General features: G+C 40.3%; 1 protein-coding gene across 3 annotated transcripts in view; it reads left to right on the top strand.

Moving 5' to 3' along the window:
- ccdc87 (coiled-coil domain containing 87) overlaps nucleotides 1-20,778 on the top strand; it is a 77,519-nt gene that overhangs the window by 17,856 nt on the left and 38,885 nt on the right. For all 3 annotated transcript variants that reach the window (XM_059654640.1, XM_059654642.1, XM_059654641.1), the window contains 4 exons: nucleotides 3,788-3,917; nucleotides 6,075-6,281; nucleotides 8,684-8,800; nucleotides 11,136-11,272. In XM_059654640.1, coding sequence (XP_059510623.1) covers nucleotides 3,788-3,917; nucleotides 6,075-6,281; nucleotides 8,684-8,800; nucleotides 11,136-11,272 — 591 coding nt within the window. The remainder of the gene's footprint in view (nucleotides 1-3,787; nucleotides 3,918-6,074; nucleotides 6,282-8,683; nucleotides 8,801-11,135; nucleotides 11,273-20,778) is intronic.

Genomic DNA, 20,778 nt, shown 5'->3' with positions numbered 1-20,778 from the left:
CACTGGCTAGGCAGACATTTGTTGCCCAGGCCTAATTGCCCTTCAGAAGGAATTGGTCTCAAAAGCTACAGCACTTGGGGCATAGGTAGGGAGTTCCAGGATTTTAACCCTACAACAGTGAAAGAAAGGCTATATATTTACAAGTCAAGATGGTACATTGTCTGAAGGGGACTTAGGGATTGGGCTGTTTCCATCCATTTGCTGCCCTGAACTTCCAAGTGGTGGAAGACATATGTTCAGGTGGTGCTGTTGAAATTCTCTTGGTGAATTTTTGCAGTACATTTTATAAATATTATCACTGTATGTCAGCGTTGAAGGGAGTGAATGTTGAAAGTGTGGGATAGGGTAGTGATCAAATGTCCATTTCAAGCCCACCGACTCCCACAGCTACCTAGAATACACCTCCTCCCACCCACCCTTCTGCAAAAATTCCATCCCCTATTCCCGATTCCTTTGCCTCTGCCGCATCTGCTCCCAGGATGAGGCATTCCACTTCCGCACATCCCAGATGTCCACGTTCTTCAAAGACCGCAACATCCCTCCCGCAGTGGTCGAGAACGCCCTCGACCGTGTCTCCCGCATTTCCCGCAACACGTCCCTCACACCCCCACCCCCGCAATAACCGCCCAAAGAGAATGCCCCTAGTCCTCACATACCACCCCCCAACCTCCAGATACAACGCATCATCCTCCGACACTTGTGTCATCTACAATCTGGCCCCACCACCCAAGACATTTTTCCATCCCCACCCTTGTCTTCCTTCCGGAGAGACCACTCTCTCTGGGACTCCCTTGTCCGCTCTACACTCTCCTCCAACCCCACCACACCTGGCACCTTCCCCTGCAACCACAGGAAGTACTACACTTGCCCCCACACCTCCTCCCTCACCCCCATCCCAGGCCCCAAGATGACTTTGCATATCAAGCAGATGTTCACCTGCACACCTGCCAATGTGGTATACTGCATCCATTGTACCTGTTGTGGCTTCTTCTACATTGGGGAAACCAAGCGGAGGCTTGGGGACCACTTTGCAGAACACCTCTGCTCGGTTCGCATCAAATAACTGCACCTCCCAGTCGCGAACCACTTTAACTCCCCCTCCCATTCCATCCTGGGCCTCCTGCAGTGCCGCAATGATGCCACCCGAAGATTGCAGGAACAGCAACTCATATTCCGCTTGGGAACCCTGCAGCCCAATGGTATCAATGTGGACTTCACAAGCTTCAAAATCTCCCCTCCCCCCACTGCATCCCAAAGCCAGCCCAGCTCATCCCCGCCTCCCTAACCTGTTCTTCCTTTCACCTATCCCCTCCTCCCACCCCAAGCCGCACCTCCATTTCCTACCTACTAACCTCATGCCGCCTCCTTGACCTGTCCGTCCTCCCCAGACTGATCTATCTCCTCCCTACATCCCCACCTATATTCTCCTCTCCACCTACCTTCTCCTCTCTCCATCTTCGGTCCGCCTCCCCCTCTCTCCCACTTTATTTCAGAACCCTCTCCCCGTCCCCCTCTCTGATGAAGGGTCTAGGCCCGAAACGTCAGCTTTTGTGCTCCTAAGATGCTGCTTGGCCTGCTGTGTTCATCCACCTCTACACTTTGTTATCTAGTGATCAAGTAGGCTGTTTTTGCTTAGATAATATTATCTTGTGTTTCTAACTGTGCCTGTCCAGGCAAGTGGAGAGTATTTCGCCTCACTTCTGACTTGTGGCTTATGAATGGTAGGCACTGGGGAGGCAATATAAGAATTACTGGCCTTAGAAGTCATTATCTCTGACCTGCATTGTAGCCACAGTACTTAAATGGCTGTTCCAGTTCACCTTTTGTCAGTAGTAAGCCCCCAAGATGTAGATAGTGATAGATTCAATGGTGGTATTGAACACAAACAGGAGATTATTGGATTTTCTCTAATTGAATATGACAAATAATCAGGGCTTGTGGTGTGACACCAATGTGATTTGCCACTTTATCACCTCAAACCTGGAAACCCACACAGACATGGGGTGAATGTGCAAACTCCATACAGATAGTCGCCCGAGGGTGGAATCGAACCCGGATCCCTGGTGCTGTGAGGCAACAGTGATAACCATTGAGCCACCATGCTGCCCCATAAATATATGAATGTATGTGTATATAAAGTACTACTAAACTATTCCCATAAACATACACTTGGCCAAGACAATTCTGTAAAATCAATTGCCTCCCATGCTATTCTAGCAGCAGGAAGTGAACCCCAGCTTTCTTCTGTAACAAAGCGAGAAATAAGAGCTTCCCCATCCAGCTTCAAAATCCCAGCAACTGCAGAAAGCTAAAACTAAAAATCGTGGTTCCATGGGAGCTTGACCCCACCCATTCAAGTTGCTTCTATTGTTCCAACTCTTACAAAAAAGAAACACCTCAGGTCTCGCAAGCTGTTTATTTTATTGGATTTGAGAAGACCTCTTTACACCTTTGTCTCACCCTTTCTACATAAAAAGAAACCAGACAAAATACACTTCTTCAAGTTGAAGAGTCATATAGCACAGAAACAGACCCTTTGGTCCAACCAATCCGTGCCAAACATAATCCCAAACTAAACTAGTCCTCCTGCCTGCTCCTGGCCTATACCTCTCCAAACCTTTCCTATTTATGTACGTATCCAAACATCTGTTAAACATTGCAATTGTAAGCACATCCACCACTTCCTCAGGAGGTCCATTCCGCACACGAACCAACCTCTGTTTATACAAATTTGCCTCTCATATCTTTTAGACCTCTCTCCTCTCACCTTAAAACTGTGCCCACTCTCTTGAAGTTCCCCATCCCAGAGAAAAGACAACTACCATTAACTTTATCTATACTTCTCATTATTTTATAAATTTCTATCAAGTCATGTCTCAACCTCCAGTGGAAAAGTCCCTACTCATACAACCTTCCTTTATTACTCAAACCTTCTATACCCAGCAACATTATGGCAAGTCTGCTCTGACCCCTTTCCAGGTGATAATATCCTTCCTATAACTGGGTGACCAGAACTAGACACGGTATTCCAGAAGAGACCTCACCAATATCCTGTAAAACCTCAACATGACTTCTCAACTCCTATACTGAAAGAGCTGAGCAATGAAGGCACGCATGCCAAACACCTTTTTAACTACCTTGTCTATATTCTCGATGCCATGGGGTAGTCGCACCTTGTTTGACTGATAATGTGGTAATTAGGTAGCTTGGATTTTTTCCTGTTCAATGTAAATATGAGATACCAGGGTATGTTTCCAGTTTGTAAGGTACTTGTGTTTGTTGTGATTATACTGGGACAGGTTGGGGAGAGGCAGAGCTAGGTTTGGAGTGCAAGTATTTAGGGGTCATGCCTGAGATGTAGTTGGGGTCTTAGCCTTTGTGTTTCCATTGACCCAAATATTTCCCCTCAGTTTGGGATTATATTCTGTCTGAGCCTTGCACTACCTTCACAACTGCTTGGATAAAGATTAAATACTCTATCTTTCTCCCAACATTGGATCTGGATCATATCTTTCCTCCTTACCCTGTTGGACTTGGATCAATCCTTCTGTTTGAGAGAGTCATTTCGGAGAGCAGATAAAACAATGGGAATTGGTAACCTGACATCACCAAAATCTCCCATTTTGTATATGCACCAGGGAAGACATCCTTAGCATATCTGCCATAGGGTGGTGTAATTGGGTCAACCAAAAACGAGGAGATCCAACTCAATGTCTGAAATATCAAAATTTTAATTTTTATAATCAATGAATATAATTTGTGTAACATATTTATTACCTTTTTACAGGCTGTTGGAGACTTCCACTCCAGACGGAGAAGACAGTGATCCTGAAACAAGCCTTCCTCCACTGATTCAAGCACTCACATATGATCGGACTCAGGAAGTTAAAAAATACACACGAGAGAAAATACTGATGGTACTGTTATGAATTAAATGTTTGTAAGATTTTTTTAGAACTGCCCCTTTAATTTTAGGTAAGATGGAACTATGAAAGAGTCTGAATTCTGCTCAACAGCCAACAATAGCCTTCTTTCGATGAACTTGGATTGCCCTGGTTGACATACTATGAAAAAGGTACAAGATGTTCACACCTGTAGACAACGAGAAGAGCAGTTAAATTGACTGAAAAATGGTTAGACTCCAAGACCCGCAGGCAGATGTTAAAATTGTCAGGTTTTATAAACAAATATGATTTCAGCTGTCAGGTTAATTCCAAGGGAGAATGGAATTTGCTGATAAGAAGATGGTCCATTATTATTTCTACCAGGGTATGTGAGTCACATTGTCAGGGTGATAAGCTTTGAAAACAGAAGGGTCAACAGAGTGCAGTAATCATATTGGATTTCAGTTTCTTACAACATCATTGACCCTCAGACATAAGTAAATCTTCAGCCATCTGAGAGACAGAGCAGGAGATGGAGGCAGCACTCCTGCACCCGAAACAAAGAAAATACTGAGTTTGTTGATTCAACATGCAGACCTTGGGGTGGGTGTGTGGTGGGAGTTCACACTGACATTGAGGAAACTAGGTTAATGAAGATTTGAAGGAGGCTGGTAGCCCTAACTTGGGCTGGAGTGAAATATTCCCGAGTGTAAACTGGAGCCATTCCTGAGATTAGTAGATGGCTGTGGGAAAAGAAAAGAAATCATCAGGAGCTCAGCATAAATATGGACTGGCTCTCGAACAATAAAGAAGGCTCAGCATAGCATATATCCATGGCATAGGATGTTTGGTTATGTTGGAAGTTAAACGAGGAGTTTCTTTTGCTGTCGTTTACACTATAATTTGCCAGCTGATTGATGTTTAAACAATGTTGCTTTTAGCTTTTTTGTTACAGTAAAAATCTTCAAACTTGAATTCTTGTGTGATCTTGCAGTCAATCATTGGAAATTTAAATATAATTTCAGAAGTTATCAATCTCTTCAGGAATCATAACAGTACATAAGTGCAAATTATATGGTAGAAACAAATACTATGTTAGATATATTTAATGAAGTATCAGTGTGCCACTTGCAGATATGTCTCTCATTTGTGTTTTTTTGGCTGCAGTGCTTTAGTTAGAAAACCTTTCAACAATGCTTTAGTTATGAACACATGTGTTGCAAAAGAGCATTGTGATTTTTAAAGTTCTCCCATCTAGCATCGACATTAGATATGGGATGGCTTGATGCACATGGCCTGATCACTGCTGGAGAGCAATTATTGCTGCTGCAGCCTTGGGGCAAATTGGTGGTTGTGTCATGCTAGGATCTGTTTTACGTTGTAAGTTTGGATTGGCTGAAAACAAATTTGAGACTACCAAATGATGTGATATTCGGCCTTTGCAGCCGTCAGAGAGAATATCATATTCTCACAGCCTTGGCTGATTTTGAATCAATGTTCCAAGAGTAAAAGTTTTTTTTAAATTTGCTGATGGCATGAGGATATCACCGGCTGAGCCAGCATTTCTCGCCCACTTTGCAACACTATTGCCCTTTACCTAGTTAATGCAAAAGTTAAACTTGTTCCTAATGCACATAAAGATTGTCACTAATTCTATTCACATCTTAAAGAATTTAAGGCCTGCCAGATGCATTGTGCATGTTTAATGATCCCAACTTTGTGGTTCCTGAAGTATTTAATAATCACTATCAGTAACTATTCCAAGATCTTAATATTCAACACAAATGTGTAATACAATTGAAAAATAGTAGTTGTTTTAATGATGTACATTATATGCACTACTTTATATATGGTGTCCAAATAATCAGTATTTTAACAAAATGAATATTTCAAAAGGAAGACTTAAACTGAGTAAGACAATGCATTATTCTTCTGAATAGATCATTTTAAATAAATTACCCTGCATGAACATTGAAGGAATAAATTGTACAGGAGCTGAGCATTAGTTCTGATTTGCCCAAGATGTATTTATAATTCACTTCCCAATAAAATCAAGGATCAATTAAATTAAATAACCTGGCTACAATTGAGGGTAGAGCAAAGAAAATTAAACTCTAATGCAGATTTCATGAATAATGACATTTGTTCAAGATGCAAATTAGTCTATGGAAGAGATTTCTTTTTTTTTAGGAACTTGAGGAGGAAGAGAAAAAACAGAAAGTAAATCGGAGAATACGACGAAAGGGAACAGAGCATGCACAGCCTGCCACTGTCAACATCAGGGTGTCGAAACAGATGATAGCACGAACAGCAGATGTTCGAATTTCAGACAGAAGGTTTATTGACACAGTCTATCTCCAGATTTTTCCTACTGTATACAATCATATTGAGAGAGAGGTATTTATGCATTGTAAAAAGATAATTGTTTTTGATTAAAGATTTAACAGATCTTGCTGAGAAACTAATGGTGATTTAACAAAGCATGCATTTGTCAATGGATAGATCACGCAGCAAGTTCAGAGGTTGAAGAGAAGGGACATCAAGATTACTAGGTGGTCACTTCATCGTTTGCTTTGTGCAAGTGACATTTTAATCATAATTGCCTTTTATATTGAAGAACTTGTTTGATTCGGACATTAATTTCCCATTATACTCATCTCAAAGTTAAGATTATTAATGATGTTAATCTAATATAAATCCACTCCTTAAAGTCAGAAAGGGAATGACTGAAATTGGTGCAGTCTCATTCGTACTGATGATTACTTGCTTTTGAAGTGTTTGAAAATGTCAGTTTTCAATTAATATTTTTGTTCTTACTACTTTGTTGCTGTCTTAATCTAAGTTTTCTTTCCCTTTGTCAATCTTTCTGTACCTGATTTGGCTGTAGTACGTTGTTAGGAAGGCACATGGTGAGAATGACACAAAAAGACTGTAGAAAGGTTAACTGTGGGGGCAAAAACTTGGCAAATGGAATATAATGTGAGAAAATGTGGCAGATATTTTGGCAAGGAGAATGAAAGCTGGATATCATATCAACGCTGCATAGAGACATTAGGGTGTCCTCATGTAAGAACCAGTAAAGCTAGCATACAAGTTCAACATGTAATAGTGAAGGCAAATAGAATGTTGCACATTACTTCAAAGGAAGTACAGTAGAAAAATAGGGAAGTCTTGCTAAAACTATGTAAAGCACTAGTCACACCTAGAATACTATGTATAGTTTTGATTCCCTTTTTTAAAAAAAGATATTTTGGCATTGGCGCCAGTCTAAAAACACTTGCTCAGCTGAATCCAACTATTTTCTTATGAGTAGAGGTTAAATTGGTCTCTATTCATTGGATATAACAAATTAATGACAACCTTACTGAAACCTTTGATATATGAACGGGCAAAATTGTGGCAGATGGAGTTCCATGTAAAAAGTATGAAATTATCTATTTCAAACTGAAAACAGATTGAACAGTGTACTTTCCAGATGGTACTCCAATTTGGAGAATTTTGAGCAGATCAAGACACTACACCTTGGGAAGGATATATTGATCTTGGAAGAAGTTTACAAGAATGGCACTGGACTTCAGGAGTCAAGTTATGAGGAAAGATTATGAAAATTAAGAAACAGAAACATAACTTGCTGGGAAAACTCAACAGGTCTGGCAGTGCCCGTGGAAAGAAATCAGAGTTAACCTTTCTGGTCGAGTGACCCGACCTGAGACCGAAGGGTCTGAGGAAAGGTTCTGAGGACCCACTTAGCTTTTTCAGCAATTTCTGTTTTCATTTCTGATTTACAACAGCTATAGTTCTTCTGGTTTTTATGCAAATTTAAGCCTGTTTGTTTCCTGCAATTTAGAAGGACAAGGGATAATCTGATCAAAGTCTTCAGGGTATAAACAGAAAAAATACTGGTTAGTTAGATTATTCCCACTAGTTCGGGATTCTAGAACTGGATGCCATAATCTGAGAATCAGGGCCTGACCTTTCAGGAGTGATTATTAGGAAGCACTTGCACACACAAAGGATGGTAAATGCTTGGAACTCTGGTCCATAGATGGCAATGATGATGGATCAGTTGCTAATTTTAAATCTGAGATAGGTAATTTTTTGTTAAGCAAACATATTAAAGGGTATGGGCCAAAGTCATGAATATATTGAGTTAGGCCACAGATTAACCATGATGTCATTGATCAGTGGGGCAGTTTCAAGAGGACTGAATGGCCTACTCCTGTTCCTTTGTTCCATTGAAACCGAAAAGTCTCTGGAGGCTTGATGAGGCAGATGCTGAGAGATTATTTCTCTCTTTGGAAGAATCTAGGACCAAAGGGCATAATCTCAGACTCAGATAAGTACTCGCCATTTAATAGAGATGAGGAGGAATTTCGTCTCGTGGAGGGTAGTGAATCTACGGAATTATTTATTCCAAAAAATTGTAGGTCTGGGTCATTAAGCATGTTTAAGACTGAGATTTTTAGTCAGTAAGGTAATTAGAAAAAGATAGGAAAGAAAAGTTGAGGAATATCAGATCAGCCACGATCTCATTAAATTGTGGTGCAAACTTAATAGGTTGAAAGGCCTGTTATTACTCCTATATTTTATGGTTTATGAACTCTTTCTTTGTCATTTTTGTTTATTCTTTGAATTCTCAAATCTACTTCATGTGGCAATAACAGTACCTGAAATGTGCAAATGTTGTGATTTTTCGATAACCATAGTAGTGCAAAGTCCCTGTTAGTATTGATTGAATTTATTTGTTAAAGAAATTGAGAATTAAGTAACAAAGTGTATTTCTTGTAATTTTGTTAAAGGTGGACTCAGAAATGATGAAAGAACTGGACAGTGGATTATCCCTTGGGGAAGAACTCCAAGAGATTTATAAGGAGCTTTTGAATACTATTCCAGAAGACTATCTGTTATTTGACCGAGTAGGAAATATTTATTCTCATGTGGGTTCAGTGAATTGTAACATTGTTTTAATGTGGATTCCTAACATGGAGCTGCAGTGATATATTAAGCTGTCAAAGTAGCTAATCCTATTAAAACATTCCTACTGACAAATAACCAGGAAATGAGTATTACTAAAATCAAAAAGCTTTTGAAAAATATTACCTGGAGAAAAATAAAGATTAGGCCAAAGACAGGAGGTGAATGTAGAAGTGAAGTATTCTGAAAATACTTTTTTCAGAAAAAAAAATTTAAAATGTCTTACAATCGTAATGATAAGATTTAACAGCACTCTACCGGAACAAAATTATTTTTTCAGGGCTAGAATGTTCAGCAATAGCTATGATTGTGTTGCCATGAAAAGCTGAAGCACTTGATTAAATAAAATAAGTTTTTTTTGTAGGGTTTCTAACAGCAACATGAGAATGGAAAAAGGCAAATTTACACCACGTGAATTACTGTAAATGATTACTGCCTTTTGGGTGGGGGCCACTGGTAGAAAACCTAGTACATAACAGGGTGGAACACTAAGCAGTAGGCTACATCTTCAGGATTTCCATGTTAATTTGATCTTTTTGCGAAGTCTTGACATTTGCAGTTTGTTTTGTAGAGCTAATGGAGGTGAATGCTGTTAATTTACCGTCAATCCCTATACCTGCAAGCATGCACAATTCTCCTTTTGGAAGACAAATGCTGAGTATTCATTATGATCCATTCTAAATCTTCTGCACACACATGTTTCTTTTCTCTTGAATGGGCCCTTGTTTTCCTTTCTCTTTACATATTTATAAAACATGTTTGTGTCATGTCTGTGAAGTTCTGATATTGCAGATTTTTAAGAGAAATCTGCTTCATGAGCTTTAAAATCTCTAACCTGAAAAGAAAATCCTTTAAATTAAGCTTCAAGTGAAACAAAACTGAAATAGCTGGAGAAACTCCTTGGGCCTGGCAGCATCTGTAGACAGGAAGTAGAGTCGAAATTTAGGATCCAGTAGGGTCCCGAATGGTCACTGGAGCTTAAACATTGAATCTGCTTTCTTTCCACAGATGCTGCCAGACCTGCTGCGTTTTTGTTTCAGATTTCCAGCATCCACAATTCTCTGTATTAAGTTTCAAGTGTTCTTTCAAGATGATAGGCACAGCAGACAACTGTCAGTTCCACTGTGTTTTCAAAGGCTATTGAACGGTATTATCTCAGGACGATCACGAAAGGAGACATTTGTAGTTTAATTAACCCATAGCAACACAACGGATCCATCTAAATGTTTAAGAGTTCAAAACTTCTGAGAGATCAGGGAACTGGGAGGTTCCAAACACAAATTGGAAAGGAAATTCCAACAAAATTAATTTTGCCTCGTAGAATAATGGCTCGTTTGAAATTAACAGAACATCAGTTTTGTTTTGGTACTGATATGACAGGCTATGAGCCACCATTTTGGATGGATTTGCAAGAAGAGTTCTGAGATGCACCAGCTATAAGAGTGGGTTCTCAACAGGGAAGTGGAGGAAGGCACTACTGTACTGAAGCAGGTTATCAAGCACCAGAACCTACAGTGCCATAAAAGCAAAACAAAGGAGTCTTTGTTCTATTCTAAAACCTGGTACATTCAAGCCATCTGTGGCAGAACCTTCCAATTATTTGACTGCAGAAGCCATTCCATGTGCAGATTTTGTTGCCAAAGTTTCAATCTTTTCACCTGAAAGAAATATTCTACCAAGCTAAGCTTGAAACAATGGCAGAAAATGATCTTAGTTTTGTCTCTATAGGTCTATTTATCTGTAATGACTTTTAATCTTTGCATTTATCCTTTAACTAATAATTGTCATTGTTTACTTTTTAATTTAGCAATAGCTGTATATTAAACTGACATTTATCTTTTTTAAAACATTTAGGGTGTGATGTTAGTTCTTGTTAAATTGGTGCACTTAAAATAAAATTAAGAGGGCTAAATAAGTATATACAAAATTTGCAGTTCATGAATTGCTCTGAGGACATGCCTGATGTGCTTGTGAAATTTGGGTTTTCCTTGTTTTTTTTTGCCAGTGTACCTCCATGCAAGCCTAATTTCAAATGGCTGGGGCTAACCACTACCAGCTGCCATAAAGTTTAATTTTAATGGATCTTGCAGGGAATCAATTTTAATGAGTGTCTGTGTTTTTAAATTTGGCATGCCTAGGAGGAGTTATACTTTGGAAATCTACTGGTAGTAATCTCAAAGTTAAAGGACTTGAATGAGTCACTATTACAAATTGGATTCAAATGCACAAAGGTAATTATCAATACTTCACAGAACATGTTTGTATTCTGTTCTTTAGGATCCAATGATAACTTCTCCAGCAATGGATGTACATCCTTTCAAGTGTTTTGCATCCTCCATTTTGTCCAAGAAGAAAGAGGAGCGTGCCATTAATCCTGAACTGAAATTATTGAAATCTGAGTTTGGGACTGAAAGGTAGGATTTGGGTGTTGTTTCAGTTTGCTTTGAAACTTAGTGGTATGAGCTTGAGAAGCCATTCTGAATGTGTTACTGTTGTGGTGTTAGGAAGTCGCAGGAGAATTTTTTTCAAAGGAGAATAATTTGAATTTCCTATCCATGAATCCACTTGGAATAGTATAAATGCATATCTCTATATTTCTACACATACCAACATATGCATAGGAACAAACATAGGTCCTTTGGCCCCTTAAGCCTGCTCTATCATTCAATAAGATCACTGCTGATCTGATTGCTCCATATACCCACCAAGCCAAGACAACCTTTCATCTCCTTGTTTAACAAGAGTGTACCTGAAACAAAAACAGAAATTGCTAGAAAATCCCAGTGGGTCTGTTGCCATCTGTGGAGAGAAATTAGAGTTAACATTTCACATCCGGTGACCCTCCTTCAGAGCCCTCACTGGACCTGAAACATTAACTCTGATTTCTTTCCACAGATGCCACCAGATCTGCCTAGATTTTCCAGCAATTTCTGCTTTTGTTTCAGATTTCCAATTTCAGTTCTTTTGTTTCTTTTGTCAAGAGTATACTTATCTTTGCTTTAAAATTATTCAAAGACTTCCTACCTCAAAAGGCAGTAAACTGTCGACCTTTTCTTCTCATCACTCACTCGAATGGATACCATTTTAGTTTTGAACAGTGTCCCTAGTGCTAAATTCCTCCATGAGGAAATATCCTTACCACATCCAACCAGTCAAACCTTCTCAGGATCTTGCATGATTCAGTCATCGTCTCTTTCTCCTCTGAACTCCAGTAGATACAAGTATATAAGTTTGCTCGTCCAACATTTCTTTGTTACCTGATTATCTTGAACTTTAAGTGCCATGTTAGAATGTCTTTCGAAGAACGAAGAACAGTGCAGCACAATAACAGGCTTTACAGCCCCCCCAGCCTATGACGACACATTTTGCCCTTCCTTACTAAAACTGTCTTCACTTAGAAGGATCCGTAGCCCTCTAATCCCTCCCTATACATGTATTAGTTCAGGTGCTTCTAGAATGCTGCGGTTATGTCTGCTTCCAACACCACCTCTGGCAGCGCGTTCCAGGCACTCACGACCCATTGTGTGAAAAACGTGACTCGCACATTTCTTTTAAACTCACCTTGCCCCCAGCCTGCACCTTGAACCTGTATCCTTTTTTATTCCTTTATTCATTAAAGGGATGTCGGTGTCGCTGGCTAGGCAGCATTTATTGCCTATCCCTAATTGCCCAGAGAGCAGTTATGAATTAGCCACATTGCAGTGAGTCTGGAGTCACATGTAGGCCAGACCAGGTAAGGATGGCAGTTTCGTTCCCTAAAGGACATTTGTGAACCAAATGGGTTTTTCCAACAATCAACAGTGGTCATCATTAGATTCTTAATTCCAGATATTTTATTGGATTCAAATTCCACCATCTGCCGTGGCGGGATTAGAATCTCAGCCTCCGCATTGTTGTCTGGCTCTCTAGATTAACAATCCAGCTATCATACCACTAGGCCATTGCCTCCCCTAGTAATTGACCCGTCCACCCTGGCAAAAAGCCTCATACTTTCCACTCTACCCATGCCATTTGCAATCTTATGCATAAACCCTGTCTATCCAACCTATCTTCATAACTAAAATTCTGCATACCAGGCAACATCTGGGTAAACCTTTTCTGTACCCTGGCCAAAGCATCCACATCTGTCTGGCAGTGTGGTGACCAGAACTGTATACAATAGGTGGTGTGGCCACCGGGACTGTATGCAGTAAAGCGCAGTTTCATCAAAAGACAAGCCCCCCCATTGCAAGGATAATCTAAACTTCTTCCGCTGTATTTATATTTTTCTTTAAATGAGGAGACCAATACTATGCACAATAATCCAGATGTGGTATCACCAGTGTCCTCTATGACAGAAGCATAACCTCCCTGCTTTTGTTTTCAATTCCTTTTGCAATAAGTAAAAACATTCTGTTTGCCTTTCTAATTACTTGCAATAATACACCCAGATCCCGCATGCACTCACTGTTGAGATAAAGTGCTCGTTTTTTCATTATAATCGCCGAAAAGAACAATTTTATATTTTCCTTAATAAAGCCTATTGGCCAAATCTTTGTAGCTTTCTTATATATCTTCTTCTCAACTCAATTACTTGCCTACCTTTGAGTCATCAGCATATTTAGTAAGTGTAAGTTTTGTTCCTTCGTCGGTGCCATTTCTAGAAATTTGTAAAATGTAGAAACCCCAGCATTGATCCCTGTGATGTACTACACATTATGTCTTGCTGAACAGAAAACAACCCATTTATGCTTACTTTCTGTCTCTTGTTTCTTGCTTCCCGACAGGGAAGGCAATGGCCTCGTGGTATTATCACTGGACTGTTAATCCAGAGACCCACAGCAGGTGGTGGAAATTGAATTCAATAAACATCTGGAATTGAGAATCTACCAATGATTGTGAAACCATTGCCCGATTGTCAAGCAAAATCCCATCTGGTTCACTAATGTCCTTCACGAAAGGACAGTGTAATCCTTACCTGGTCTAGCCTACTTGTGACTCCAAAACCATAGCAATGTGGTCGACTCTTAACTGCCCTCTGGGCAGTTAGGAATGGGCAATAAATGTTGCCTAGCCAGTGATGCCCCTCATCCCATTGAATCAATTAAGGAAAAAACAAGGTTAGTGACAAAGGTCACCTTTTTCAGTACCTATCTCTCAGGCCCAAATTAACATGTGTTTTAAATGAATCCAATTTAAATGGCTTTCTCGAATCTATGAAAATGATCAATTTATTAATCTCTAAATGCAAGCAGAATTAGTAATGCAACATACATGGTAGAAAAAGACATTAGAAAATACCGGTGAGTCCAAAAGAATAAAAGCTTTTAAAAAATCAATCTCTGAATTGTCCACAAAGAGCAGACAGTTATCCGTTGGCAGCCGTACCAGTGGAGGTTGCCAGTGGTGTTAATGTTGGAGGTTGAGTGGCTGGTTTCTTGGTTTTGTTGGCTGCCTGAAGTTCCTTTGTCATGATTCCTTTTTAAATAGTTTGTAGCACTCAGAGTGAGAAACAGTCGTCTTTTCATTTTCTTGCTGGTTAGATGATCTTTAGCACTCAGAATGAAGCAGGGTCTTTACCTGCGCTACAGGGCTAACTAGGGGGTGCTGCTTCAACTGTGGCCTTCACAGCATGCTCATGATTGATCACAGACCAATACATGTGTGAATGCTCTGTTCTGCTAGCACATTCCGATAGGGTTGAAACTGGCTTTTTAATCCCTGTCCTTGTGTGTTCTTCAAAGGCAAAAATCAAAACATAACTCCTGTTTGGGACATAATCTGCAGGGGGTGATTTTCTGTTGAGTAGGGGGTCATCAGCTCATTGTTACCCTTGTGGTTGCAAGAGATCACAGTTCAACCTGTTTGAAGTTTTATTTGAGTTTCTTTAGTTGGTGTATCCAATGTACCCCATACAGATTTTTCTTTTGGACCTCTGGTTATCAAGAAGAAGAGAGAAAGATGAACTTTATTTCAGTAAAATTTTATATTATATTCAGTGTGTCAAGGTGGGGCAGGAGCATGGCAGCACTTGACTTTGGAGGTTGAATGGCTGGATTATTGGTTTTGTCGGCTGACAGGAATTCATTTGTCCTGATTCCTTTTAAATAGTTTGTATAACATGTGAGAAAACATTTTTCACTGTCCTTTTATATGTGACAATAAATCTATATCTTATTTGTATAGCAATCTGTTTTTTCATAAAACATATTTTGGAATTAAGGACCAAAATGCTCATTATATTTAGAAATTTTGACCCATCATCAACTCACGTTTCCTGCCAGAAGAATTAAATGAGATTCCTTTCCATTTCATTACAAAGAGTGAAAAAGAGGTGAATATATAAAACAACAAACACACTTTCAAACTTTTTCATTCTTTTAGCCTTGGTCAGTTCCTCTTCAATTCCACTTGGGTCTCTAGATTCTGGACAGGGTGTCTGCAATCAATTTTGATTTCATCGTAATGTTGTTAATTTTCAGGTGGTGTAGTTGAAGGAATATAATTAAAAATTAAAAACATAGAATTAACTTAGCTTTTGGTCTTGAAATCTTCCCACAAAAGCTGTGGTCAGTGTGGGTTTTGTACTCTCGGCACTTGCAACATTATCTTGACGTGTTGAAGAGAGCTAGTGATAAACCAAGAGATTCTTTCTCTGTAGTGGAGTACTTCCAGATTGAACCCCTTATTTTGGATTTATCTTCCTGAAGGAGTGCATGCATCAGCACCACAAGCATCAATGGTTACTTTCAAAGCTTTTTTAAAGATAGGAGCTGCAATCATAGGCTTACTTGTAAATGTGACCTTCAGCTTTTCAAAAGCAGTTTGACATTTCTCAGTCCAAACTACCTTTTCTGCTTTTCTGTAGTAGATCTCTCAGCGGTACACAACCGTACAAAAGTGTATGGCAAGCTTTTGGTAGAATTGACACATTCCCAAGAACCTCACAATTTCCCATTTTGCTGAGGGAATGGGGAACTGTATTACTTCTTCCACCTTTGAAGCACTAGACAGTACTCCTCCTTGCCTCACTATGTGCACTTGTTATGTTACTTGGGCCAGCTTTTCTGGGCTTATGATAGGGATGTTATTGGCAAGGCCACATTGATTAGTGTTGGGTTAGTGCAGCCTATCTTATCTCTGTATAAATTCTTGAGGGCAGTGAACAGCCCTGTTAAATTTGCATTCTGCACTTACTTGGGTGAATAAAGAGTCTAAGTTTGCTAATACTTCTGTATTGTTCAGTTAGATTGTAGAGGTCCAGTGAGGGCCTAACTCACATCTTCCTCTAATTAATCCCCATTGTGACCATTGTTCTCTGGATTAGTTACCTGCTTGTTTTCTTTTCAGCAATGATATTGCTTTATCATGCTAATATGTCAGTTAAACAGCACTTCCGAAGCTTTTTGGTGGCAACTCTCAATGAACCCGGAGCAATAACAAATGGATTCCTGGTTGAAATGTTCAGATTCTAACATGTTTGTCTACTTCGTGTTTCAGTCACTATTTGGGAGCTTTTGAAGTGTTCTTGAGCCATTTCCCAGGCTTGCAAGAGTCACTGTCAGAACTCCGCTATATAGTCTAACACAGAGGCTTCCTCCTTCCGTTCTAAAGACCTTTCATTGAGATCGTTTCGGAGGCTCTTGTACTTGATGCCCATAAACTGATTCAGATGGAACAAAACCTGTGGATTTATTGTGGTGAATTTCTGAAGAAGAGCCTAGGCCCGAAATGTCAGCTTTCCTGCTCCTCTGCTGCTTGGCCTGCCGTGTTCATCCAGCTTTACACCACGTTATCTCTGTGGATTTATTGATTGCATAGCCGATGGTGAGCAGGAGAAAACAATCCTTTCCCAATCATGAGGATACCCCTAGCAGTGTGGAACGGGAATCATTGGTGCAGGCTTTAATGTGGGTTAGAGTTTACCTAGCATGTGTGTAAGCTTCTGAAAATATTTACTTCATCCAAATGGAGCTGTGACCAGTAAAAGTATTGGCTGATGCAGGCTTGGGATTTGTGTATATCCTCATGTCTAGTAATTGGAATTTTGTGTGCTAGCTGCCTTGGTGGCACCACTACCTGGTGGGTCATTGTCTATTCTTTGTTTGCAGGTTTTGTGGGGCTTCTGACCTGCCATCCATTTTTGCACAATTATGTTTTTTCTTTAAGTTTAATGCTAACTTTAACCTTCTTATTAACCAAATATGGTGGTTCCTCGCTTGGAATTTCTTTACCTTTTTGGAATATCACTATTTCATGTATATTAAAATAGCTCCTTAAAGTATCTGCCACAACATTTGTACAGACCCGCCCCTGAAGCTAATTTGCCTGTAAACTTGAGATAGCCTGGCTTTGATGTCCTTATAATTGCCCTTAATTAAGTTAAAATACTAGCTTTGGCCCCATTCCTCTCTTCCCCAAACTGAATGTAAGATTTGATATAATGTATAATTCTGCTTCTTATGTATTTGCACAAATTATTTACAGTAATTAGTAATTTATATTTATAGGAATTTATTGTCACTTGTATTTATAAAAACAGTGAAAAGTGTATAAGTTACCGGAATCTGGTGCCATTTTAAATACAGAAATTATAAAAAGAAATAATTGAGACAAAGTTAAGACAACGCCTCTGAAACAGCCCCTTGCTGCTGCCATAAAGATCTTGGGCAGGACCCACGTACCGCAATTGACAAAGCTAAAGCCACTGCATCACTGCCAGGAGAATGGAAAAGATCCCATCAAGTTGTCGACCCCAAAAACATCTAACAAGCAACAGCCATTACAACTCCTGCCACAGCCACTACAGTGCCACAGCCAAGAAACTGTCTCAACTCCTGAGTACTGGGTCCCATTCCAAGGACTGTCCAAATTCCTGAGGAAGTGGAATCACCACACCTCCATCATTAACGCTGAAGACATTGGTCAAGCTGCAGCCGCTAAGATAGCGAGGAAGCAGATTGGATCTCCTGCTGCAGCAACTCCCCACAACCTCCCTCCTTATTCCTATTGCCCCTTGTAGCCCTATTCAATTTGATATCTTAGATTGTTTTTTCCAGCGTATTTAACCTAGTTCCTTTTCCCGTATATATTGCAATGATCGATTTGACCATGTTGAAGCCACTTGCTGAAGCTGACTAGATGGTTATCTGGTCAGTACTTTTGTGCAGGCCAGTGGTGCTACTTCCATTTATCTCCTGGGATTGTGTGCCCCCTATGTACTGTTTAATGTTGCAGGATTCAGGGTAGTCGAGCCATTCCCAATGTAACATTCTGAAGATGAATCATCATATTCCTGGTTATGCAGATTCTTTGGACTGTGCATTCTTTCTTCTTGACTGGGACATAAATGAGAGTTCACACACTGGTCAGCTGAGATCTATTTTGTGTCACGCATACCAAAATCACTGCCCCTCACTGAACTTTCATCCTAATGCTCTGCTGGCCAAGCTCAGAACTGTTGGGGTTAGTAGTGGTGGGTGGAGCAGGGATAGGGAGTAATAGGTGGTGGAGGGCTTTGGAACTTGATTTTTCATGCCATTAATTACGCAGCAATGAGTGTAATAGCCTGAAGATTATCACTACAGCAACAAAGCTGTGAAGATGAAGGTGGCTGAGTTGATCACCATTATCAGACTTTAAAATGACCATTGATACAGAAGCTGTATACCATAATTCAAAGGCAATGAGTGAAGTAGTTGAACAAGAAGAATATAACATAGTTGGAAATGGATTGGGAGTATTTTCAGTTGAAAAACTAGTAGTGGTATAGGAATAATGGACCATAATTTTCATGATTCTATAGCTCAGATTTTCTGACGGGCCAAAAGACTGACTGAAATTAGGACATTGTGTGGAGAGAATCTGCCTGATTAATTTGCTTACGCTTGTCTGTTTTTCAGAAAAAGATGATTGCGCAAACTCTGGGAGCTCCAGGCCCCTTGTGATTGGGAACTTAACAGTTTCTCACTTGAAAATTGCTGCTGCTACAAGAGGTCTGCAGCGTTTTAGAGCGTTGGAGATAGGAGCAGGAATAGAGCATTCGACCTTATGAGCCAGATCTACCATTGATTGTGATCATTGACGAAGTCCACTTATAGTCTCAACTAAACTTGCTTACTATGTCCCTTGATTTTTCAAAAGATCTAATGTCTATTGATCTCAGCCTCGAATATTTCAAATGATAGAACATCCACAGTTCTCTGTAGTAGGGAATTCCAGAGAGTTACAACCAGTGAGTGAGTGATTTCTCCCCATCACAGTCTTGAGTAATTATTCCCTTATCCTAGAACATAGAACATAGAACAGTACAGCACAGAACAGGCCCTTCAGCCCACAATGTTGTGCCGACCATTGATCCTCATGTATGCACCCTCAAATTTCTGTGACCATATACATGTCCAGCAGTCTCTTAAATGACCCCAATGACCTTGCTTCCACAACTGCTGCTGGCAACGCATTCCATGCTCTCACAACTCTCTGCGTAAAGAACCTGCCTCTGACATCCCCTCTATACTTTCCACCAACCAGCTTAAAACTATGACCCCTCGTGCTAGCCATTTCTGCCCTGGGAAATAGTCTCTGGCTATCAACTCTATCTATGCCTCTCATTATCTTGTATACCTCAATTAGGTCCCCTCTCCTCCTCCTTTTCTCCAATGAAAAGAGACCGAGCTCAGTCAACCTCTCTTCATAAGATAAGCCCTCCAGTCCAGGCAGCATCCTGGTAAACCTCCTCTGAACCCTCTCCAAAGCATCCACATCTTTCCTATAATAGGGCGCCCAGAACTGGACGCAGTATTCCAAGTGCGGTCTAACCAAAGTTTTATAGAGCTGCAACAAGATCTCACGACTCTTAAACTCAATCCCCCTGTTAATGAAAGCCAAAACACCATATGCTTTCTTAACAACCCTGTCCACTTGGGTGACCATTTTAAGGGATCTATGTATCTGCACACCAAGATCCCTCTGTTCCTCCACACTGCCAAGAATCCTATCCTTAATCCTGTACTCAGCTTTCAAATTCGACCTTCCAAAATGCATCACCTCGCATTTATCCAGGTTGAACTCCATCTGCCACCTCTCAGCCCATCTCTGCATCCTGTCCCGCTGCAGCCTACAACAGCCCTCTACACTGTCAACGACACCTCCAACCTTTGTGTCGTCTGCAAACTTGCTGACCCATCCTTCAATCCCCTCATCCAAATCATTAATAAAAATTACAAACAGTAGAGGCCCAAGGACAGAGCCCTGTGGAACTCCACTCAGCACTGACTTCCAGGCAGAATATTTTCCTTCTACAACCACTCGCTGTCTTCTGTTGGCCAGCCAATTCTGTATCCAAGCAGCTAAGTTCCCCTGTATCCCATTCCTTCTGACCTTCTGAATGAGCCTACCATGGGGAACCTTATCAAATGCCTTACTGAAGTCCATATACACCACATCCACAGCTAGACCCTCATCAACTTTTCTAGTCACATCCTCAAAAAACTCTAAGGTTTGTAAGGCATGACCTACCCCTCACAAAGCCGTGTTGACTGTATTTGATCAAGCCATGCTCTTCCAGATGGTCATAAATCTTATCCCTCAGAATCCTTTCTAACACCTTGCAGACGACAGACGTGAGACTTACCGGTCTATAATTGCCTGGGATTTTCCTATTTCCTTTCTTGAAGAGAGGAATTACATTTGCCTCTCTCCAGTCCTGAGGCTACATTCCATGTTTCCTGGAGATGGTGTTTCAGCTGCCCTTCCTTTGAACCTACAAAGTAGCACAGCTCTGAGGAAATTTCTGGCTCAGTTATCTGACGGTAGGCTTGTGATTGTTAAGTTGTTTGAAAGATTTAAGGCACTATGAGTGAAGAGATAGTTGTGGAAGGCATGGAAAGATGGGACTGTTATGCAATGAATGGAAAGTCTGTTGAACAAAGGCTTGCAGAAT

This window comes from Stegostoma tigrinum, chromosome 25, assembly GCF_030684315.1.
Source record: "Stegostoma tigrinum isolate sSteTig4 chromosome 25, sSteTig4.hap1, whole genome shotgun sequence".
Classification (NCBI taxonomy): Eukaryota; Metazoa; Chordata; class Chondrichthyes; order Orectolobiformes; family Stegostomatidae; genus Stegostoma; species Stegostoma tigrinum.
Note: the sequence above shows the minus strand (reverse complement) of the source record. Positions and strands in the feature narration are given on the sequence as shown.